The 24893-nt window shown below is 42.5% G+C and overlaps 1 protein-coding gene across 1 annotated transcript in view; it reads right to left on the bottom strand.

The window, feature by feature from the left end:
• MMP20 (matrix metallopeptidase 20) overlaps positions 1 to 24893 on the bottom strand; it is a 51228-nt gene that overhangs the window by 5321 nt on the left and 21014 nt on the right. Inside the window, exons 7-8 of the mRNA XM_060607770.3 lie at positions 16970 to 17106; positions 15595 to 15751 (exon numbers count right to left, since the gene is read on the bottom strand). Coding sequence (XP_060463753.1) covers positions 15595 to 15751; positions 16970 to 17106 — 294 coding nt within the window. The remainder of the gene's footprint in view (positions 1 to 15594; positions 15752 to 16969; positions 17107 to 24893) is intronic.

The following is a 24893-nucleotide window of genomic DNA, read 5'->3' as shown; positions in this document are numbered from 1 at the left end:
TACTGGCGATATCATAGCGCTGTAAAAAGCACCTCACATTGGTGCTTTTTTTCAGATATGTTATCTTATTCTCCACCTTGGTGATCGAAGGGCTTGGGGGACTATTTTGGTAAAGTGCCAGCATGTGGTTTAACTTAATGCTTTGAATTTAGATTGGGTAGGAATTCTGGTGTGTCGATTATGATGATTTCTAGCATGTGCCAGTAGCAAAAACTGACCCCATTCTGCCTGCTTTGAAGCACTGAAAGAGAGCTGTGTCTGCTTAAGGAAAATGTGAGAAAGGAGGGCAAAATGGGTAATTCAGTGATAAGGTATCTAAGTTCCATGTTTTCAGGAAGTTTCTTCAAGGAGACCTTTCTAGTGAGATGAAAACCTGGAATCCCCTTTGAAGTTCATAATCTACTTCAAGCTAGGAATTAATGGCTTTTTGGGGAGGAAGGGCCTTGTGCAGAGTGTAGACCACTCTCTACAAGTGGTCTAGGAGGAGAGTGGTCAGGAGTGGGAAGAAGGGAGGAGACAATCCCACATCGGGGTTAGGAGCCCTGCCTTTGAGGGAAAGGGCTGTGGGAAGATTTTGGAACAAAGACTCTGTAACAATGTGGAAAAATATTGATGGCCTCCATTTCCACCTGATTGTATGATGACATTTAAATTGGCATTGCCAGCCTGAATTCTCTGAGCTCAAAACCTGTATAGAGAACTGTCTTATGGACATTTCCATTCTTGGGTTTCACCAAGATGCCAAACGCCACATGTACAAAATGGAACTCCTGTTTATTCCTTTATTTCTGCTGTACTTAATTGTATTCTTTCCCCCACTGAATGGCCTTAGCATGTTTGCCAGAAATCAGCTGACCATATGGGTGTATTTCTGGACTGTTGATTTTATTCCATTGATCTCTACGTCTACCCTCATGTTCCTATCTCACTGTCTTGATTACTCTTGCTTTGTAGTTAAGTTTTAAAATTGGGAAGGCTGAGTCCTCCACTGTGTTCTTCTTGTTCAAGATATTTTGGTTTTCCTGGGTCCTGTGATTTTCCGTATGAATTTTAAGATCAGCTTGTCCATTTCTACAAAGGAATCCAGTGGTATTCTGATAGGGATCGTGCTGAGTCCTGTAGATCAATTTGGGGAGTATTGTCATTTAAAAAATATTAAGGCATCCAGTCCATGAACATAAGATATCTTTCCATTAAGGTCTTGTTTACTTTCTCTCAACAGTGTTTTGTAATTTTCAGGTTGCAAGTTTTCCACTTCTATTAAATTGATTTCTAAATATTATTTTTCTTTTTGGTTTATTTAACTGGAATTGTTTTTTTTAACCTTCATTTTTGGATTATTTGTTGAAGTGTATAGAAATACAATTGATTTTTGCAAAATGAACTCACATTCTGCAAATATGCTGAACTTACTTATCAGTTCTACCAGGTTTTTTTTTTTTTTTTTGAGAATTCCTTAGGCTTTTCTATATAAAAGGTCATGAGATCTAAACAGTTTTACTTTTTTTCCAATCTGAATGCCTTTTATTTTATTCATTCTTGCTTAATTGCCTTGCCTAGAGCCTCCATTACAGTGATGAATAGAAGTGGTGATAGTGAAAATTTTTGTCTTGTTCCTCATTTTAGGGGGAAAGCATCAAGGCTTTCACCATTGAGTATGAGGTCAGCTGTGGGTTTTCATAGATGCCTTTTCCCAGATGTCCTTCTGTTCCTAGTTTGTTTAGTAGTTTTTATTTTGCAACTGTGTGGGATTTTGTCAAATGCTTTTTCTGCATTTGAGATGATCACATGGCTTTTGTTTCTTAACCTATCAATATGGTGTATTACGTTGATTTTCAGAAGTATTTTTGAGTGATTTTTGCATCCATATTCACAAAAGCTATTGCTCTGAAGTTTTATTTTCTTCTGATGCCTTGGTCTGGTTTTGGTATCAGGGTAATACTGCCCTCATATAATGAGTTGGGAAATGGACTCTCCTCTTCTATTTTTTACAGGAGTTTGTGAAAAACTGGCATTAATTCCTCTTTAAATGTTTTGGTAGAATTCATTACTGAAGCACGTAGTCCTGGGTTTTTCTTCATGGATCATTTTTGGTTATGAATTAAATGCCTTCACTTTTTATAAGTTGATTCAGGCTATTTCTTCTTGAATCAGCTTCACTCTTTTATTTATTTCTAGGAATTTGTCCATTTCAGGTCTTTTATCAAATTTGTTCACATACAGTTATTCATAGCACTCCTTTATAATCCATTTAATTTCCGTAAGGTTGGTAGTAGTGTTCCCGTTTTCATTTCTGATTTTAGTAATTTGAGTCTTCTCTTTTCATTTTTTTAAAGTTTATTTATTTTGAGAGAGAGAATGAGTGTGTGCAAGTGGGGGAGGGGCAGAGAGAGAGGGAGAGAGAAAGAGAATCCCAAGCAGGCTGTCAGCATAGAGCGTGATGTGGGGCTTATTCCCACGAGCCTTGAGGTCATGACCTGAGCCAAAATCAAGAGCTGGATGCTCAACTGACTGAGCATCCAGGCACCCTGAATCTTCTCTTTTTAATTAGGTAAACTCGTGAGAAACGTATCTATTTTGTTGATCTTTTCAAAGAACCAAATTTAGTTTTGTTGATTTTTCTCAAATTGCTTATGTATTCTCTACTTCATTTATTTCCACCATAATCTTCATTATTTACTTCTTTCTGCTGGCTTTAGGTTTCATTTGCAACTTTTACCCAGGGTCTTAGGTGGAAGTTCAGGTTATGGACCTGAGGTCTTTTTTTAAAGGGCATTTAGAGCTGTGAATTTCCCTTTGGGTACTGCTGTCACTGAATCCATACGTTTTCAAATGCGATGTTTTTGTTTTCATTCTTCTTTTAAGTATTTTCTAACTTCTCTTGTGATTTCCTCTTTGACACACCAGTTGTTCATTTTCACATATTTGTAAATTATCCAGTTTTCCTTCTGATATTGATTTCTAGCTTAGTTTCATTATGATCAGAAAAGATCTTTGGTATGATTCAGTTGAGACGTGTGTGGCGTCCTAACATGTCACCTATCCTGGGCAATAAGCACTTGAAAAGAACGTGATTTAGTTTTTAGATCACTGTTAGGGCTCATTGGTTTGTGGCGCTGTTCACAGTTTCTGTGCCTTATAGATCTTGTTGTGTGTTTGCTCCGTTCATTACTGAAGTGAAGTAATGAAGCCTTCAATTATAATTATTCAGTTGTTTCCTCCCTTCATTTTTGTCAAGTCTTTTTTTGGGGGGGTTCCTGAATTTTGGGGGTCTGTTGTTGGGTTGTTTTATCTTCTTGGTTGATTGACCCTTTTGATCAACCCTTGTTTTGATCAACAACCCTTGGTTGATCACTAAAAAATGTCCCTCTGAATCCCTAGTAATGCTTTTTATTTTAAAGTCTGTTTTGCCTGATATTAGCATAGTCATTTTGGCTTTGTTATGATTGCTGTTTGTATGATAGATATTTTCCCCGTCCTTTTACTTTTAGTCTATTTGTATCTTTGAATATGAAGGTGTGTCTCCTTCAGCATAGAGCTGGGTCTTGTTCTTTTTTTTTTCCATCCAGTCTAATAATCTCTGTCATTTGATTACACTGTTTAATCCATTTACATTTAATATTATTGATGTAATTGGATCTGACTCCACCACTTTGCTTTGTACATGTCTCATGTCTTTTTGGTTCCCTTTTTCCTCCTTAATGCTTTCTTTTGCATTAGTGAAGATTTTCCAGTGTACCATTTTAATTTCTTCCATGACTTTTTCAGTACATTTAAAAAAGTTATTTCCTTAGTGGTTGCTGTAGACCATATCATATATACCTTACTTTACCACAAACCGTTGGATTTATACTAACTTAATTTCACTGAGATTCAGAAACATTATTCCCATAAAATCCATTCTTTGGTCTTCCTTTTGGTGGTGGTATTGTTATACTTATTACATCTGTATATGTTATGAACCCCCAAAATACATTGTTCTAATTGCTATTTTAGATAATTTAATGTCTTCTTGAGAAGCTGAGAGGAGAGAAAGTATATGTTTACAGTTTTTGATATATTAACCTTTTTTTATCATTTCTTCTTTCTTTTGTTGTTCTTGTGAATCTGCATTACAGATTTGATATCATTTGATATCATTTCCCCAGCTTAATACAATTTTCCTTACACCCACTTCTTTGATGCTCTTGTTGACAAATATATCATGTTTCTGAATATTATAGGCCCAACGATTTTATACATATAAATAATATACATATAAACATATAAATAATAAACATATATACATGCAGTTTTAAACAGTTAATTTTAAAATTGGGGGTGCCTGGGTGGTGGCTCAGTTGGTTAAGAGTCTGACTTTGGCTCCAGTCATGATCTTTGGCTGACGGTTCATGAGTTCGAGCCCCACGTTGGGCTCTGTGCTGACAGCTCAGAGCCTGGAGCCCGCTTCAGATTCTCTGTCTCCCTCTCTCTCTGCCCCTCCCCTGCTCACTCTCTATCTCTCCCTCTCTCTCTCAAAAATAAATAAACGTTAAAAAATATAAAATCAGTTAAGAGAAGGAAAGGGAGGAAATATACCTTTATTCCATCATAATTACATAATTACGTTTACTGGTGCTCTTTGTTGTTTTAATGTGGATTCAAAGTACTGTCCAGCGTGACTTGCCTTCAGCCTGAAGAACTTGCTCTAGTATTTCTCGTAAGGCAGATATGCTAGCAACACATTCTCTCAGTTTTGTTTATCTGGGAATGTCGTATTTGGTCTCCATTTTTGAGATAGTTTAGCCAAATGCAGGATTCTTGGTCGAGAGTTTTTTTCTTTGAGCTCTTTGAAGACGTTTCCCAGCACATCCTGGCCTGCCTGGTTCAGCCAACCTGCCATCTTGTCCGCTCTGCTCCAGTCACACTGCTGCCAGACTGAGATTTTTACCACATAAATCTTACCGGGTGACTCCCTTACTCAGGACACTTAAAGATATCCTTCTTTTTTTATAACTTCACACTCGTCTCTCTGGAAAGGTGCAGGCCCCCTGTCACCTACACCTCCTTCTCCTTGGGCCCCGTCTCTCGTTCTAGCTGCATTATGACCCTTGGAGCTGCCTGCAGTTGTCCCCAGGCGCACAGGCTGTTTTGCCTTATCAGTGCCTCTGCTTTGTCTGGAAGCCACGCCCCCCCCACCCCGCCTCCCTCCTGGGAAACTCCTACTTTCTTCTCAAGATGTTCCTTCTTCGACACCTAAACTTCCTCTAAGAGTTCCTTCTTCGACACCTTAACTAGAGCTGGCCATTTCCTATTTGTTTTGCCCCAGTGATCCCCATCCAGTCTTCTACGGGGGCACCTGTGACACTTGGATTGCTCTTAAATCTTTGTCCATACGTGTACTCTCAACTGTGTGCCTTGCTGAGGGCCCGGGCGGCGCCCCATAGGAGCTCAGGATTTATTATGGGACAGTCATTTCACATCCTTCTCACTCACACCCACAGCCCTGTGAAGCAGATACTATTTCTGCCTCCCTTTGGACGATGATGAAACCAAAACAGAAAGGCCATCCCTGTTGCCCAAGGACTGCTGAGATGAACACTCTCTTAGTCCTGCCTGCACTCTCAGTCCACAAACTCTGAGCTCTCTCTTGAGTGTCAGGGTCCTAGTACAGAGCCTGGTGCAGAAACGTACCCAACATGTGTAGACTGGAAGCGGTAGCTGGGTAATGCCGTTTAACAAATTTAAGATTAAAAAGCAAGATTGTGAACTCTACCCATCTTTCTGGTTTTTATCACTTATTTCTCTATGGTGACTTCAGTATACTTGGGGCATCATGAAGGGGAGAATGTGTCCTACTTTGCATCAATCACGCCTCCAGTCTGTCTGCATAGAAGAGTGCCCTAGGGATGGAAAGGGGTGGGGCCTGCAGATGTGCAGGTTACTGTACACAAAATTCTTTGACTACCTCAAAGAATGACGGATCTGAGGGCACCCCCAGTCCCCAGGAACTCCCTGGTGTAGCCACTCCTCTGCTGTTGGTAAGCAAAAGAGAACATTTACAGGGAGAAATTAGCCAAAGGTGACGGAAATAACGTAAAGGAAGAAAAAGTGGCTGGACCATTGGGGCCCGCCAGGAAGAGGAAAGGAAGGAGTGAAAGCAAATGGATGTATGGGGAGGAAGCCTTTGTTGTTACGTTTAAGCAACACATCATGTAGCTTGTGGTGTTGTGAGCACAGGGTGGGGTATGCGGTGGTGTCAGCATGATAGAGCTCCCTTTTGGATTTCAACTTGTAGTTCTCTGCAGCTGCTCCCTGTGGATTACTACTACAGTGACATGTGGGCTCTCACTCTTAGAGCCTAAACCAACCTGGCCCCAGGCTAACCGTCAATCCTCAGTGGGGGATGTTCTTCCATAGTTGTCTCATGGCACATCAGTCACTGAAACGGGTCCCAGCCCTCGGACGTCATGGAGAATCTCCCTGACATTAAGCCTATCCAGAGACTTCTCTTCCCTTGGCACATCATTTATGTCACAGACTGAACCAGCATGACGACCGAAGAAGAACCTGATGAATGACTAAAGAAAATAAGTCGTAACACATCAAACAAATTCTTGGTCTGTAACTTGAGGCTGCGGCCTTCTGTGTTTTTGAGTATGGTCATGTGCTTTACTGATAGAACATTTGTCTCCTTTGGTCTTTCTCCCCTTTCCTGTTTATTTTTTTTAAGTTTGTTTATTTACTTATTTTGAGAGAGAGAGAGAGAAGCAGAGAGAGGGAGAGAGAATCCCAAGCAGGCTCCACATTGATGTGGGGCTCAAACCCACAAACCATGATATCATGACCTGAACCAAAGTCAAGATTTGGAGGCTTAACCAACTGAGCCACCCAGCTGCCCCTCCTGCCTTTCCTGTTTGGAACAAGACGTAGTGACCGAGGCTTCCTTGAGTCTTGGGGCAACCACAAGAGTGGCGTCTACATGTTAATAGCAGAGCAAAATGTTAGAAGGAACTTGGGTCCCTGGTGACCATGGATTCATTCTAAGTCTCTTAAACTCCTGACACATTATGTACATGAGAAAAACAGACCTTTACGTGTTTCAGCTACAGTTATTTCTAGGTGTCTCTCACTCGCAGCTGAACATAATTTCTAACCAACGCATGGCTTCACATGACTATAAGATGTCATACATCTGAGGCTCTGCTAAACCAGGGGTGCGGAGTTCAGGGTGGGAGAGTTTGTTAATGGAGTAGCTAACGACAGCCTTTGCTCGACTTCTGAGCTGTAAGTCCAGGTTGTTTGTCTTGTTCTTTGGTGCAGAAACCAGGTGTGTTGGAGCATGTGACACAGAAGACTCTCATTGGTGAAAGGAACTTCCCTGTGACCAGCTCTCTGATTGGAGTGCTGCTCAGAGAACTGCTGAGGTTTCAACAATCATTTGTTAATCATCACAAGTTTTTAAGCAGTTGTTAGGCACCACGTAAGTTCCTACAGTTACTGAAAAGTTATTCTATTTGAACAGCTACTATGTGCCAGGCTCGGTCTAGGTGTCTCCATGCACTGTTCACTTGATACTCTAAATAAACTCGGAAGGGTAATTTTCTTGTATTATTATTTTTTAACTATTTATTTTGTGAGAGAGGAGAGACTGCATGCAGGGGAGGGGCAAAGAGAGAGGGAGAGAGAGAATCCCAACCAGGCTCCTCACTGTCAGCGCACAGCCCACTGTGCATCTTGATCTCAGGAACCGCGAGATCATGACCTGAGCTGAAATCACGAGTCAGACGCTTAACCGACTGAGCCACCCAGGTGCCCCAGCCTTGGAAAGTTAATTTTAAAAGTGCCTGCTGGGTTTCCTTCCCATAATACCAAAATGGGTCTTTGACATTTGAGTTAAACCCCTAGACCAACTTTTTAACGAATCTGCTTTATCCAGATTACTAAGACTTTTCCTTAATAGACACTCACAGAAGCCTAGTTGGAAAGGTGCACTGTGCTTTCCTCAGGGGGGAATCAGGCATCATTATAATCAGAGACACCCTTCCTCCCCAACCTTACATTCTCAGAGAATTAAAAACCTCTCAGCAAGCCTCTTGTGTTAGCTGTTAAACCTCAGTTCCGCCTGGCTGGAGGTGCATGCTTTGCCGGTAGATGGTAGATTAGTTCAAAGACTAGGCAATGAATGGAGAATTGAAATAATGGAAGAGTGGACAATCTCCCAAGTGAGATTCGGGCTGTGAGCAATCTTTGAGAAATTAACTGAATTAACACAAATGCCCTCACACTCCCACACACAGGCTTCTACATGCATTTCCAATCTCATTCTTGGAAAATCTGCAATGGGAGTTGGGTTTCTCAATATCTATCTTCCAGTAGGTCAGCACTGTGATTACAGCCACTTTATTTTAAATGAGGACCTGGGGGAATCTGCTCAGAAGATACCAGAGACTTAATAAATGAATTACGATCAGGATTTCAGAAAGGAAGTTCCGAAAGAAAGATCTCTGGCTTCTTGGTTTAATCACTGGACTGGAAGTGACGGGTCAGGACAACGCATGATGCTCTGAGCAGTGATCCCGGGGCTCTCAGTGGCCTGGAGTCAGCAGGTCTACATTTGTTTGGCACTCATTTCTAAAATAAAATTCCCTTCTCACAAAACAGATCTGTTCTCCAGTTATATTACTTTCTTGGCTCCAATTTGGAGAAGCTATCAGTCAGATGGAAGAAGCCAAAAACGTATTTAAAAATTTCCTTTATGCCTAGAAATGGTTATTAAGAGTAGGTGATATGCCAGCACAGCTATGATTCAGAATAGAAGGAGAGTTGAAGAGTTTCTCAGACAAACAAAAACTAAAGGAGCTCACGACCACTTCACCTGCCCTGTAAGAAATATTAAAGGGGACACTTTGGGTGGAAAGGAGACACCAAAAGTGACAGTATAAAGGCAGAAAACACAAAAGCACTAAAAATATTTCTGTTAAAAAATCAGCCAAGGAACTCACAAAGAAAGGGTAGAAAATACAAAAACATACATCTAAACCATGGGGAGGAGACGAGTGAAGAATGGGTTCAAACTCAAGTGACCATCAACCTAGTACAGAAATGCTATTTGCAGAGGATGTTATATACATACCTAATAGTAACCATAGATCAAAAGTCACTAATACGCACATAAGAAGACAGAGAATGAAACTGAAATATATTGTTAAAGAAAATCAGCAACACATGGAAGTGACAAAGACAAGAAAACACCAGAGAAAAGCTCCAGAAACAAGCACAAAACAAGTAATAAAATGACAATAAAGTCATATTTACCAATAATTACCTTGAATGTAAATGGACTAAATGCTCCAATCAAAAGGCATTGGGTGTCAGAATGGAGAAAAAAAACAAGACCCTTCTGCCTACAACAAACTCATTTAGTCATAAAGGCACCTGCAGACTGAAAGTGAGGAGATGGAGAATCATGGATCATGCTAATGGATCCAAAAGAAAGTCAGGGTCATAATACTTACATCAGACAAATTAGACTTTAAAACAAAGACTGGAACAAGAGTTGAAGAAGGGCATTATATCATTATTAAGGGGTCTATCCAACAAAAAGATCTAATAATTGTAAATATTTATGCACCCAACATAGGAGAACCCACGTATATAAAACAGTAACAAACATAAAGAAACTCATTGATAACAATACCACAATAGTAGGGGACTTCAACACCCCACTTACACCAATGGACAGATCATCTAAACAGAAAACCAAGAAGGAAACAATGGCCTTGAATGACACACTGGACCAGATGGACTTAACAGATATATTCAGAACATTCCATCCTGAAACAGCAGAATACAGATTCTTTTTGAGTGTACATGGAGCATTCTCCAGAATAGATCACATATTAAGTCACAAAACAGACTTCAACAAATACAAGAAGATTTAAGTCATACCATGCACCTTTCTGACAACACTGCTATGAAGCTAGAAGTCAATCACAAGAAAAAAATTTGCAAACACCACAAATATATGGAGGTTAAATAACATACTGTTAAGCAATGAGTAAGTCAACCAGGAAATCAAAAGAAGAAATAAAAAAATACATGGAAACAAATAAAAATGAAAACACAATGGTCCAAAACCTTTGGGATACAGCAAAAGTGAAAGGGAAGTTTACAGGCCCATCTCAAGAAGCAAGAAAAATCTCAAATACACAACCTAACCTTACACCTAAAGGAGCTAGAAAGAGAACAATAAACAAAACCTAAAACCAGTAGAAGGAAGCAAATAATAAAAATTAGAGGAGAAATAAATCAGATAGAAACAAACAAACAAACAAATGACAATAGAACAGATCAATGAAACCAGGAGCTGGTTCTTTGAAAATATTAATGAAATTTGATAAACCTCCTAGCCACACTTACTGAGAGAGAGAGAGAGAAAGAATAAATAAATAAAATCACAAATGACAGAGGAAAACTAACAACCAACACCACAGAAATACAAACAATTACAATTTTAGAATATTATGAAAAACTATATGCCAACAAATTGGACAACCTGGAAGAAATGGATAAATTCCTAGAAACATACAAAACTAAAACAGGAAGAAATAGAAAACTTGAAAAGACCAAAAAGCAGTGAAGAAATTGAATGAGTAATCAAAACAGTCTCAACAAATAAAAGTCCAGGATCAGATGGCTTTACAGGCCAATTCTACCAAACATTTAAAGAACAGTTAATACCTATTCTTCTCAAATTATTCCAAAAAGTAGAAGAGGAAGGAAAACTTCCAAATTAATTCTATGTGGCCAGCATTACCCTGACACCAAAACCAGACAAGACTCCACTAAAAAAGAGAACTACTGCCCAATATCCCTGATGAACATGGATGTAAACATTCTCAACAAGATACTAGGAAATTGAATCCAATAATACATTAAAAAAAATCATTCACCATGATCAGATGGGATTTATTTCCAAGTTGTAAGAGTGGTTCAATATTCACAAATCAATCAATGTGATACATCACATTAATAAAAGAAAGGATAAGAACAATATGACCATTTCCATAGATGCAGAAAAAGCACTTGAAAAAGTACAACATTCATTCACGATAAAAACCTTCCACAAAGTAGATATAGAAGGAACAGAGCTCAGCATAATAAAGGACATATATAAAAAACCCACAGCTAATGTCATCCTCAGTGGGGAAAAACTAAGAGCTTTTCCTCTACAGTCAGGAAGATAGATGGGATGCCTGGGTGACTCAGTTGGTTAAGCATCCAATTTCAGCTCAGGTCATGATCTCATGGTTTGTGAGTTTGAGTCTCATGTCGGGCTCTGTGTTGACAGCTCAGAGCCTGGAGTCTGCTTCTGATTCTGTGTCTCCCTGTCTGTCTTGGCACCTCCCCACTTCTATGTGCTCACTCTCTGTGACTCTCTTTCTCAGAAACAATAAATGAATACATTAAAAAAAAGATAGGGATGTCCACTCTTACCACTGTTATTTAACATAGTACTGGACGTCTTAGCCACAGCAATTTATCAACAAAAAAATAAAAGGCATCCAGATAGGCAAGGAAGAAGTCAAACTTTCACTATTTGCAGATTATCTGAGACTCTATACAGAAAACCCGACCTAAATGTGAGACAGGAAACCATCAAAATCCTAGAGGGGAACACAGGCAGCAACCCCTTTGACCTTGGCTGCAGCAGCTTCTTACTTGATATGTTTCCAGAGGCAAGGGAAACAAAAGCAAAAATGAACTATTGGGACCTCGTCAAGATAAAAAGCTTCTGCACTGCAAAGGAAACAATCAACTAAACTAAAAGGCAATCAACAGAATGGGAATAGATATTTGCAAATGACTTATTGGATAAAGGGTTAGTATCCAAAATCTATAAAGAACTTACCAAACTCAACACTCAAAAAACAAATAAGCCAAGGAACAAATGGGCAGAAAACATGAATAGACACTTTTCCAAAGAAGACATCCAGATGGCTAACAGACACGTGAAAAGATGCTCAACATCATTCATCATCAGTTAAATACAAATCAAAACCACAATGAGATACTACCTCTCACCTATCAGAATGGCTAAAGTTAACAACTCTGGAAACAACAGATGTTGGTGAGGTTTCAGAGAAAGGGAAACCCTTTGGCACTGTTGGTGGGAATGCAAACTGGTCCTGTCACTGTGGAAAACAGTAGGGAGGTTTCCTCAAAAAAGTAAAAATAGAACCACCCTATGACCCAGAAATTGCATTATGAGGAATTTATCCAAAAGACAAATGTATCCAAAAGATACAAAAATGCTCATTCGAAGGGGCACACACACCCCAATGTTTATAGCAGCACTTTCCACAATAGCCAAATTATGGAAAGAGCCCAAATGCCCATGGACTGATGAATGAATAAAGAAGATGTGGTATATATATACAATGGAATACTACTGAGAGGTGAAAAATAATGAAATCTTGCCATTTGCAACAATGTGGATGCAACTAGAGTGTATCATGCTAAGTAAAGTAAGTCAGAGAAAGATAAATATCATATGATTTCACTCACATGCAGAATTTGTTAAATGCAACAGAGGAACATAGGGGAAGGGAAGGAAAAATAAGATGAAAAGAGAGAGGGAGGCAGACCATAAGAGTCACTTAAGTACAGAGAACAAACTGAGGGTTGATGGAGGGAGGTTGGTGGGGGGATGGGTTAGATGAATGATGGGCATTAAGGAGGGCACTTTTGGGGATGAGCACTGGGTATCATATGTAAGAGATGAATCACTGGGTTCTACTCCTGAAGCTAAGACTATACTGTATGCCAACTAACTTGAATTTAAATTAAAAAAAAAAAAAAAAGAAAATCTGAAAGACTCCACCAAAAAACTGCTAGAAATGATAAATGAATTCAGAAAAGTAGCTGGATATAAAATCAACAGTAATCTGTTACGTTTCTATACAGTCATCATAAAGCTGCAGAAAAAGAAATTAAGGCATCAATCCCATTTACAACAGCATCCAAAACAATAAGATACCTAGGAAGAAATTTACCAAAAAGGTGAAATATCTGTCCTCTGCAAACTATGAACATTGATGAAAGAAACTGAAGAGGCCACAAAGAAATGGAAAGACATTCCATGATCATGGATTAGAAGAACAAATATTGTTAAAATGTCTATACTGCCCAAAGAAATCTACCCATTTAATGCAATCCCTATCCAAATACCAAGAGCATGTTTTACAGAAGTAGAACAAACTATCCTAAATTTGTATGGAACCACAAAGATCCTGCATAGCCAAAGCAACCTCGAAAAAAGTTAAAGCAAAACTAGAGGCATCATAATTCCGGACTTCAAGCTATATTACAAAGCTACAGTCATCAAGACAGTATGGTACTGGCACAAAACCAGACACATAGATCAATAGAACAGAATAGAAAACACAGAAATGAACCCACAACTATATGCTCAACTAGTCTTTAACAAAGCAGAAAAGAATATCTAATGGAAAAAAGTCTCTTCGACAAGCTGTACTGGGAAAACTGGGCAGCAATGTGCAGAAGAATTAATCTGGACCACTTTCTTACACCATACACAAAAATAAATTCAAAATGGATGAAATACCTAAGTGTAAGACAAGAAACCACCAAAATCCTAGAGGAGAACACAGGTAGTAATTTCTTTGACCTCTGCCATGGCAACTTCTTACTAGACATGTTGCCAAAGGCAAAGGAAACAAAAGCAAAAACGAACTATTGGGACCTCACCAAGATGAAAGCCTTCTGCACAGTGAAGGAAACAATCCACAAAACTAAAAGGTAACATACAGAATGGGAGAAGATATTTGCCAATGACATATCTGATAAAAGGTTAGTCTCCAAAATCTATAAATAACTTATAAAACTCAATACCCCCAAAACAGATATCCAATTAAAAATGGGCAGAAGACTTGAATAGGCATTTTTTCCAAAAAGATACACAGATGGCCAACAGACACATGAAAAGATACTCAACATCACTGATAATCAGGGAAATGTAAGTCAAAACTACAATGAGATACCACCTCACACCTGTCAGAATGGCTAAAATTAACAGCTTGGGACACAATGGATGTTGGTGAGGATGTGTAGAAAAGGGATCCCTTTTGCGCTGCTGGTGGGAATGCAAACTGGGGCCGCCACCCTGCAAAAACAGTATGGATGTTCCTCAAAAAGTTAAAAATAGAGCACCCTACGCCCCAGCAATTGCACTACTAGATATTTATCCAAAGGATACAAAAATACTAATTCGAAGGGATACAGGTCCCACCCCCGCCATGTCTCTAGCAGCATTATCATCAACACCCAAACTGTGGAGAGAGCCCTTATGTCCAGTGACTGATAAATGGATCAAGAAGCTGGTGTATATATAGAATGGCATATTACTCAACCATCAAAAAGAATGAAATCTTGACATTTGCAAGAACGTGGGTGGAGCTAGAGAAATGAAGTGAAATAAGTCAGAGAAAAACAAATACCATATGATTTCATTTGTATGTATAATTTGAGAAACATAGGGTCAAAGGGGAAAAATAAATAGAGACAAAGCAAGAAACAGACTCTTAACTAGAGAACACAATGATGGTTACAGAGGGGAGGTAGGTGGGGAATGGGGGAAATAGATGATGGGGGTTAAGGAGGGCACCTGTTGTAATGAGCCCCGGTGACGTGTGGAATCACTATAGTCTACACACGAAACTAATATCACACTGTACGTTAACCAACGGGAGTTAAAATAAAAACCTAAAAATAGTTAAGTGACATAAAGATGAAAACCCTTGGGCCCAAGTTGGGTACTCTCCCACTTACCAACAGATCCTTCATGGACCTGATGTATTCAGCACAGTCAACTGCTTAGAATCTGGTTTTCTCAGTTCCCTCTTCTGAAGTTTGGATGAACAGGCAATTCGGAACTGAGAGTGGGGAGTAGAGGCAGAGTGTGCTCTGCCTTCAACTCCAGTCAGTTAAGGACAGGAACCCAGCAGGTGGGAAGAGGTGTGGCCCCATGTGCAGGGATTGGTCGACAGATGGCGCCTTGCTCAGTCTGCTTATAAAGACCCCTGCAGGTGGGACAGGGCTATCCTATGTGATCCACTACGGATAGGAAGAGCCTTCATGGTCTGGGTTGCATGAAAGAACTTAGCAATAGTGCTTTTCCTTTCAGCGGAACTTTCCTTCGAAGAGCCCCACAGTCATGGCCACATCCATTCCGCACAAAATCACAGAGTATTCTGGGATACACTGGTACCCACATCCAGGGAATCAGTTCTACCCCCAGGTACTCCCTGCGGGTAGCCATGTATTTGGGGAAGATGCACCCACTGGAGATCCAGTGCATTGAAACATGAGTGTGTTTCATGTGCTAGAGAACATGTAATGGGATTACTGAATGAATGTTTCACTCATTTGGATAGTTTTTATCTTTGAGACAGTGTCCACCATGAGTAAATGGCACCCCAGGGGCCAAGAGGAGCCCACGGCCTTTTGCTAACTTGCTTTGCATTCTTTTTGCTGAAGGATTTTCCCTTCTCATTGAATGCATCTGGAAAATCAAAAGGAGAAGAGCCATACCTGTAGTATTCGTCTCCGACAAAGAAAAGGGTCTTCTGCACATCCTTGAGGTAGACGGCAGCATCTATTCGCTGTACATACCTTGGGAAGCCAAAGTCATAAATAGTGCGAGGAGGACCTTGCATCTGGAATCCTCTTGTTACCCAGTAGTGGGGGCCTGAAAACAGAAATTAAGTTTACAAAAACTCTGGGCACCTGAACAGCACAGTCGACTGAGCGTCAGACTCTTGAGCTTGGCTCAGGTCGTGATCTCACAGTTGGTGAGTCTGACCCCCAAATGGGGCTCTGTGCTGATGGTGCAGAGCATGTTTGGGATTCTCTCTCCTTTTCTCTGCCCGCCCCTCTCTGCTTGTGCGCTCTATCAAAAAAAAAAAAAAAAACAAAAACAAAAACAAAAAAACAAAAAACAAAGACAAAAATAAACCTTAAAAAATTTATATATGAAAAAAGTTTACAAAAATTCTGTGCCACTCAGTAAGGCATTTCATTCATGAGGATTTCTATGCACGGTCACGACGGGAGTGGTTTATGGGATAGTCACTGTGGCTATTACCCAATATAGAAGATTTTGTTCAATTAAAACTACTCTTGAGGCAAAAATCTCAAGTGATACCTTAAGAAAGCAATAACATTGATACAATTGTGTCTTACATTTAACACATTAATTTTTTCAAGACACTTTCCATGTGTAAAATCTCATTTAGGTCTCGTACGCGTGCATGGGAGAGGACGGGTGTGGGACATGCCAGTGCTGTGATTCTTAGGCTGGCACCAGCCTTCCGTCTTTACCTAACCTCGGCATCAAGAAAAAGGAGCTAAAAGTGACAGTTGTCCCTAACTGGGTAACGTCCACTGGCTAGCCATTGTCGCATCTCCAAGGTCGGTGTTCCTATAATCGCTGTGCGAAGCGAATCATGAAGAGAATTGGCCAGAGTCACGCAAACAGGAAAGGGCTGGAGCCAGGGAGTGACACCGTGCATGCCCACCTCCTAAAACCACAGGGGTCCTTCCATGCCCAGCTGCCTCCCGCAGGGCACATAGCAAGGGTGCTGTCCTCACACGGGGTTCTGTGTTGGCTTCTGTTCACTGGAGGATCTCAGTGGGATGTGCCACTCTGCGGGGCAGGAGCCAGGTCTGTAGCCCCCGGGGGTGCTGTCACTTAGCACGGTGCCTGTCTCGGGTAAAGTCCTGGCTCTGACAGTCATTGCCATTCTTGCCATTGTTGTAATGGCAGAGTGGCATCTCCCACCCAACCTGAGAAGGTGTGACTGGAACACGCTCCATGATCACGGGACAGAGGCTGACCACACCAGATATCCCAGCATTCTGGGCCCTGCCCCCTGCCGTGTCTTCCCTTCGGGGGTCTGTCGAGTACCTTTGAAGAAGTAGGCGGTGCCCCTCTCGGCCACTTCATAAGCTGCGTCCACGTTGGACATAAGCTGGGGGAAGGAGCTGGTAATGGTGCTGGGCCGGATCCCTGCCATCATGTGCACCTGACGACGCCAGAAAATCCTGTTGGCCAGTGGACAAGACATCAAGGTTGAGGTTGATCTTAAATGGGACTCGGACTGAAACGTACTGCCAGCCACACATCGGAGGCCATTTCTAAATGCCTCTCACCCTTGCCTTGTTTGCAAAGAGAACATCCGTTTTTTGACCTTGGTAAATAGCTCTTCTCCCTTTTTGTTCTTTTTTGTTCCCTTTTGTTCTTTTAGCATCTCTGCAATCCCCTTTTACTGGTGATTTTACACATTTAAGCTGTGCACCTTCCGTCGGAACTATCTCTTGGTACACATGTCCCTTTCCTACTCTGATCTTTTAAAAATGAAGATCTCACAAAAAGAAAATTCAATCCAGGTTAACATTATGAATATTACAAACGAACCAAAACTTTGTGGTTAGGAGATGCGAATTATTCCCGCCAGAACCATTAACCAGCAAGAACATTAACCGTGATCAATTATACTGCTGATATACTTAGCTATTCAAAGTGTTCATATCCTTGAAGCTGATGGCTTGTTAACAGAAAATCTGGCACGCACAAATTAATGCGAGGTTTAACAACTCTTCCAATATTGTTTCCATAAAACCATGGTAGTACCACAAGGGCATTGGGCTGAAACTGTCAATATAAATGTGGTCCATTTTGAATTTTGGAGGTGAAAGTCATTTTTACAAAATATGAAGAGCTTACTTGACTCTGTAGAAACTAGAATCTATACATAAAATTATTTACCGAGAGTGAAACTGTGATAAAGTTTTGACATTTAATTTTCTGGGTAGTTAGGGTAGGAACTCCTCAATCTTACGTTGGGTTTTCGTGTTCAGTTAATTTAACAGATACAGCGAGCGCCTATCGGCAGGGACTGTGGCAGATACCAATGATGAAGCACTGAACAGACCCAGGCCTAGCCCCCAAGGAGCTACAGTTCTCCAGACGGGTATGTAACTAGGCAAGTATAATTCAGACAGGTAGGTGATTAGGCGGTTATGACCATAATTACAACCGGGTAGTTGTGCTGCAGAGTCAAGTTCAGGACGCCCTGGGAGCACAGCGCGTGCCCCACAGGACGGAAGTTCCGTCGCATTCAGCGTTGTGGTGAAAGTGTCCCAGGGGAGGTGGTGTAAGCTGATGTTGAAATTTAAAAGAGCTTTATTACAAGAGACATGTGTTCATGTTTCCTAAGTAGCATCATGATGCAGAAGGAAAAGCACATCGTGTTTTAGAAGACATGGGCTTGGGTTCTAACTCTGACAGGCATCTCTAAGCTCAGTCCTATCATCTCTTAGATACAACTACTGATACCTGGCCTGTCCCATGAGGTCATTACGAGGGTAACGAGATAGTGATTGGAAAGTGTATTACCAACTGTAAAGTGCCAAACAGCTAGATACTGTGCATCCTAAAAATTATTATTTGCCTAGTTGCTACCCACCCACCAATTGGGCATCCCAGGGTGGCAGGCATCCACGTAGGCCCCCCCCGCCCCCCGCCGTCCACGCCCTTCACATCACAGTCTTACCTAGAACATGTATTAACAGATGAAACACCAAGACCCAGGAAGGCTGGTGGGCCCAGAGATCATCTGGTGGTTAGCGGCAGACAGAGCTGTCTTGATTTTCATCTCACACTGATCTCCTCCACATGATCACTCCCAGCCCCAGATCTCAGGTTTCCTCTGTTCATAACCTGGTGCCTCGTCCAATCAGAGCTATCCTTGTCTGAAGGCAAGAGGGACCCCCTTCCCTTCTCTCTCTCCACCACCAGGACAGGAGGGCAGGTTTGGGAACCCAGAAGATTTGGGTAATGAAAACAAAAAGGTCAAGTTCATAGTCTGTCGTCTGACTTTTGTTAATAAAAACCTGATGAGAAATCCAAAAAATCAAGTGTTTTTCACTTAATTCAATATGTAGTTCTGAAATGCTGACTGTTCATGTCACGGTGCTAGATGCTGACCGAGGCACCGAGCGAGCATGCGCTGCAGGGATGAGAATGCTGGGGAAGAGGAGGTGAGGAGAGCGGTCAGAGAGGAGCAGACATATCCTCTGGGGATGAGTCACCACCTGCATCGGGTCTCTGACAAGGCTCAGACAAATTCCTACCTCTTTCTCCTTGGGCACTATAAAGCTGGGAAATATTTCCATTAATTTTCATTTAAAAGTCAACAGGTGACTTTGCGCAACCTTAAGCCTCATTCTCAGGCGCAGTAGGGACACAGATGTCCCGAATGACTCAGGAGGAGAGGGAGGAAAATGCAGTGATCAGGAGAAAACGTACTGTCAGAACTTATCACACGTGGTAGAATCTAAAATTCCTTTGTAAAAACACCTTGACTTCAGATACTGCAGGTATTGTGAGGACCAGATCGAAGGAAAGTCGGCATTCTAAACCAAGAACGATCTTGCGCCCCCAGAGACATTTGGCAATGCCTGGGGACAAGTTTGCTTGTTGTACCTGGGGATGGTCAGTACTATTGGGTGTAATGGGTGGAGACCACAGATGCCACTAAACATCCAACCATCCATGAACAGCCCAGCCAACCAAGAGCTACCTGGTCAAACATCAGTAGTGCCCAAGTTACGAAATCCTGGTTGAAACACTGTCACAACGTATTGTAATGCGTAAACTGGACACATAAGGTAGAAATAAATACTATCCATCACTTACGTAAAACAGCGCGAGTTCCAGAATAATCTGTAATCATGAACATTTTCAGGACGCTAATGGTGGGTAGTGAAGCAACAGAACCCATACTCAGAGGATCCACAAAGTTGGAGCTATTGATGACAATAATAAATGAATGAAAATTGACAACGCTCTCCCACCGAGTACAGCAAATAATCTCCTGATTCATCTGTCAATGGGTTTAAAATCTAAGCAAAAAGAAAGACAATCCACGTACTTCTTGGACAAGGCCAGCTGGAGGATGTATTGGAACTGGCAGTGGAAATAGGTAAACACCCTATCGATAGTCTGTAATCTGATCTTTGATAAGAGGGGCAGGACAATGGGACTTATTGACAGGATAGATCTGCTGATCATACATTTAGCTGCACTGTTTATCTCTTGGTTCCCTGGAGCCAGTGCCGTGCCTGGCACGTGGTCAGGGCTCAGTAAATATTTGCTGACTTCATAAATCGGTGCCAGGGATGGAGAGGCGCTAAAGAGATCACCAACTTTCATAGTCTCTGAAATTTTTATTCCCTTTTCCTAAAGAACAGCAGCTAATTCACCAAGTTTGAGATTCGTTTACCCACAACCTTCACCTGGCGTTCACCTGGGGCCGGGTCATGGCTTATCCATCTTTCTAGCCCCCGAACACCAGGGCACTTGCTCCACATTTGCTGAACTTTTGTTCTTTCTTGGTTGTACCAACCGTCTTCACTCCCCACTAGTGTGGGCTGAGCCTGTCCGTCTCTCTGTCTCTCACCTCTCATCTCAGGAGAGGCCTCCACCTCCTCACTGTCCGACTGTCAGAGTAACTCAGCATGAGCCGAATGGGGACCTTTACTTTTCCTTGACTTCGACCCTCTGTCCTCCTTGACCGTTCTTCTCTCTAATCCTGCTCCCTAGTTTCAGGGGGAAGAAGGATCTTTCTTCTATGTTTTTGATGCTTTTGGTCTAATTTCTGCTTACGTCCCATGGAGATGGGGCTGTGTGGCCTTGTGACAGGAGCAAGGGAGCTTGGGGAGATGTGTGACCTCATGTGTGTCACTCAATTTTTTGAGACTCAATTTCCTGTCAAATAAAAGTGAGATATCATGCTATCTGTGCCGATACTTCAGAGGATCGATTGAGATAATGCACAGAGAAGTGTTTTAGAAGCTCTCAACTACTCTTACAATGATTTGTAGATACCGTAGGAAGACATGTTTCCACCCTGCAAACGTACTGATTGGTGATAGGTAACCTTGAAGTTAGTAGAGCTAAGTTTCTTTCTAAATCTGTCTCGCCGTTGTGAAATTTTTGTCATTGGAAGCTCTGAAGTCCAAACTATCACATCATTGGCTGACAGGCCACTCATTTTGGGGGTTCCACTAACCAGATAGACGCCAAGAAATAAAACAGTCGTCGCTCATCTCCTGGAGCCCAAGGAAGACACAGCTTATAAAATTGAAGACCCGTATGTAGACAGTGCTTAAAAACGGCCAGAGCAGAGCGTGGGGTCCTTAGCTTGTTTATACCCCTCTGAGGAGCCTGGGCGTCCATATTTATCAGCCAGAACCTGTGAAGCTGTCAAGGCTCATCCTCAGCCAGGAGGGTATTTGGAAGGGACAAGGAATCCGGGCTCCTACTCTACCTTCCGCCCCTTTGTTGGAATTCTTGAATACACAATGGAGAATCAGTCCAAGTAAATACACTGCCTCCCGCTCCCTTTCCATGATGCAATCTCATACCCAGAAAAAACACATTGCCAGGGAGCCTTCAGGTGTGCAGGCTGGGCTCAAAGCCACGGAGTCCTGGGGGATGCCAGACATAGAAAGTCCTAGTTTATTGTCCCTCCTTCCCCAGGAGCTTCGCACTTACGTTTCTCCACTGGCTCCTTGTCATGCCTTCTACCATGTCTGGTTATTTTCCCACATTGGACCCTGCTGCCTGACCCAGCCATTAATTTACCTCTCTCTGCTGCCAACAAGACTCTCAGGTGAACGACCCGTATCTACCGTTTCCACATGCCCCCCAACTTTTGTTCTTTTGCTCCCCAGGACCTGGATTCCTTCCTCACTCCTCCGCTGAAATGACACCCCTCATCCTGGCCAGCCTATCTCTTTTCTTCAGTCCTCAGTCTGATGGGCTCGGCATCCTTTTCCACCATTGATCACGTTTGGTGGGGGGCCAGGGTGGCGGGGAATCCTCTTTTCCTTCATTTATTTGAGGTTCCATGAAGGGTTTCTGTCTCTGATGTCCAGTAGGTTTAAAATTCCAGCTGGGGAAAAGAACACTGTGCATACATGAGTAAGCGTCTGGAAAATGCTTAGCACAGCGCAGTGTAGGTGATCATGGAACGTCAGATGTTATTATTAGGGTTCATTTTCAGATCCTCCGCTGCCTCGTCCACATGGGAGGACCCACGGGGCCACTGTGAGTGCTCCCCTGAGCACCAGCTTCTGTAAAACTAGATCACCATCACCATCACTGTGGACATCTAACACCGAGTGTTTCTCACAGATTGTGGTTTTCCTGTCTGCTGTCTTTGACTCTTCTCTTCCACTATCTCCTCACTGAATGAGCCAGGTCATGCAGGCGACTGCCTTCAGGATGCCCCTTCATTCATCCTCTGCATTTCCTTGTGTAGCCTGATGGGAATGTTTTCCTCTGCGTGATGATCTAAGATGCGTAACATCGTTCAGGAGGCAGCCATTAGTGAGGGACGGATATCCTTAATAAAGAATTGTGTTTTGAGAATAAAACAGAATGCAGACAAGCCCCTCAAACATTTTCCACATACCTCCATGGTCTAAGGACTTTCTTCTCCTTGTGGTAGATGAAGGCCCTCATGCCCTTTCCCTGCACACTCCAGCGCATTTGCGTCAGAAGGCTAGACGGCATTCACGTCGAGTGCTTCCCTTGGGAGGTCCCCTGCATGGCCAGTTTTCTGTGTGAGGGACAAGATGGACTCTGGACCAGGAGTGAGAAGACCCGGCTGGCAGGAGGGTCTGCTGGGCTGCCAGACAGATGGGGCCCACCTTTCTCACCTCCAACACGAAGGATGTGGACACAGTCAAGCCTCAGGCTTATTCCATAAGCAAAATGCTATTCCTCTTGTGAGGTCTATTGCCGGCTGGGATAGTCTTGGTTTTATCGGTAACATTAAATTGGATAAAACCTGCAACAGTCTGAGAGACACAACTACAATTTTGGCCCCTTCTCTTCCCTAATTGCCTGAGGAGATGTGGAAAAGCCTTAATATTCTGCCGTCCACCATAAAGAATAAACGTGTGTGAATTAAACATGGGCATACACTTGTATGTAAGTCGTATGTATTTATGACGTTCACCTTAGTATAGTCGAAGCCCAGTCTCTTCAAACAGAACGCTGGAATGTTCCAATGGACCTGTAGACACCGCGAGAGTGTGCAACCGTCTCACGGTGACCGTGAAAAGCTCTGCATTGCACACTGTGTGGTTATGACGTCCACGGTTTGAATTGTCTCCTCCATGGGTTATTGGGGAACCCTGGGCTGGGGGAGAACAATGGCCTGCCGTGCCTTGAAAGAATTCTCTGTTCTTTGTCCAAGCTTAGCAAGCACTTAGGGACTTTAGGTGACAACCAGGAGGGGATCAGAGCTGCAGCCATGGGATTCGAGCTCCAGATGGCACCTAGGGAGGCAGGGAGTCAGCGGTGGGGTTGAGGGCTCTGGCTGCTCACAAGGTGGCCGGTCCCCAGCTCTGTGCTCTTGTGGCTTTTCAGAGTCTTGTGAAAAGGGAACCATCATTCATACCTCACTGGCCATCGTAAGGACCTGATAACAGAGTGCTCATCACTGTAAGTGCCGCACTCATGGGGGTCCCTGTGATGTCCTGTGATGTCCGAGCGACCCGTCCCAAAGAGGAGGAGGAGAGGTTCAGGGCCCCCAGACAGCTTGGAAAGGGACCACTCCTACTCCCTGCCTCGGGTACTTCCTCAACCTTTGGGCTTGCTGGCCCCGCCCCCCAACCCAGCGGAATGGGAGGACACGAGGGGGGTGATGACTGAGCATTCCTGTCCCTTGACCCACCCATTTCTCAGTGTCTCCTGCACCCAGGCCTCCCTTCGCATTCTGTTACCACTCCCAGGATTTATGACGACACCCTATCAAATAGTTGTTAGCAATTGCTAAACACTCATGGTTTGATCAATTGAGGGTTTTGAAACACGTTTTTGCTTTTTTAAAGAAAACACTTACAATTGTACCTAAGGGCGTAATGTCTTTGACTTCAGCGTCTTGTCTCGTACAACCAGCATCTCATCTCTTCCTCGGGGGGGGGGGGGGGGGGGGGGGGGGCGGGGGGGGGGTGGCCAGGGCCACCTGCCCTTGTCTGACCCCCACCAGCACAGCCCCACCCCTCCCCACACCCAGGCCCCTCCCGCCACACGCCTGGCCCTCCTGGCTCAAAGCCCACCAATTCTGTTTTGCTTTACTTTTTGGTAATAATAAAAAGTCTATAATCAATAAGTATCGATAAAAATCATTAAAAGCTAATAATAATAAAAAGCCTTCAAGTTGTTCCTAAGCCTTAATCCACAACACAGATTTTCAGATTCCCCTTCCGAAATATATCATCTGTCATTACTGACTGCCCGTGGCGTTGGGGCTCTTTCTGACTGAGGTTACCTGATCAGTAAGAGACACTGCCAGAATCTACACCAAGTCAGCCCGCCACTGAAACTTGGGCTCTGCTCCAACCTGCCCCTGACGCCCACCCACTGTGGAAGACTGAGTTCAAGCGGTTGCTAATTTTTAAAAGTGAGAAAGAATTGAGATGTTTCTAAGTATGGGATTGGTTAAATACATGATGATGTATCTCTTCACTGGAATAATGTTTGTATATATATAAAAAAGATGACAAAACTCAGTGGCATGGAAAAATGAGATACTGTTGAGTACAAAAGGTTTATAGATTAGATCATCTAATAAAATCCCATCTTTGTGGACATCCCTGATTCCCTCCCATATTTAGTATCTCTCTCTCTCTATCTGGAAAAAAATCTGGAAGGATATACAACATGTTTAAAAATGTGATTACTCTGTTATGGGCTGAATGTGTCCCGCTCCCTACCCCCAAAGTGACATATTGAAGCATAGCCCCCAGTGTGA

The sequence above is a fragment of the Panthera onca genome, chromosome D1, assembly GCF_046562875.1.
Source record: "Panthera onca isolate mPanOnc1 chromosome D1, mPanOnc1 haplotype 2, whole genome shotgun sequence".
NCBI classification, from domain to species: domain Eukaryota; kingdom Metazoa; phylum Chordata; class Mammalia; order Carnivora; family Felidae; genus Panthera; species Panthera onca.
Note: the sequence above shows the minus strand (reverse complement) of the source record. Positions and strands in the feature narration are given on the sequence as shown.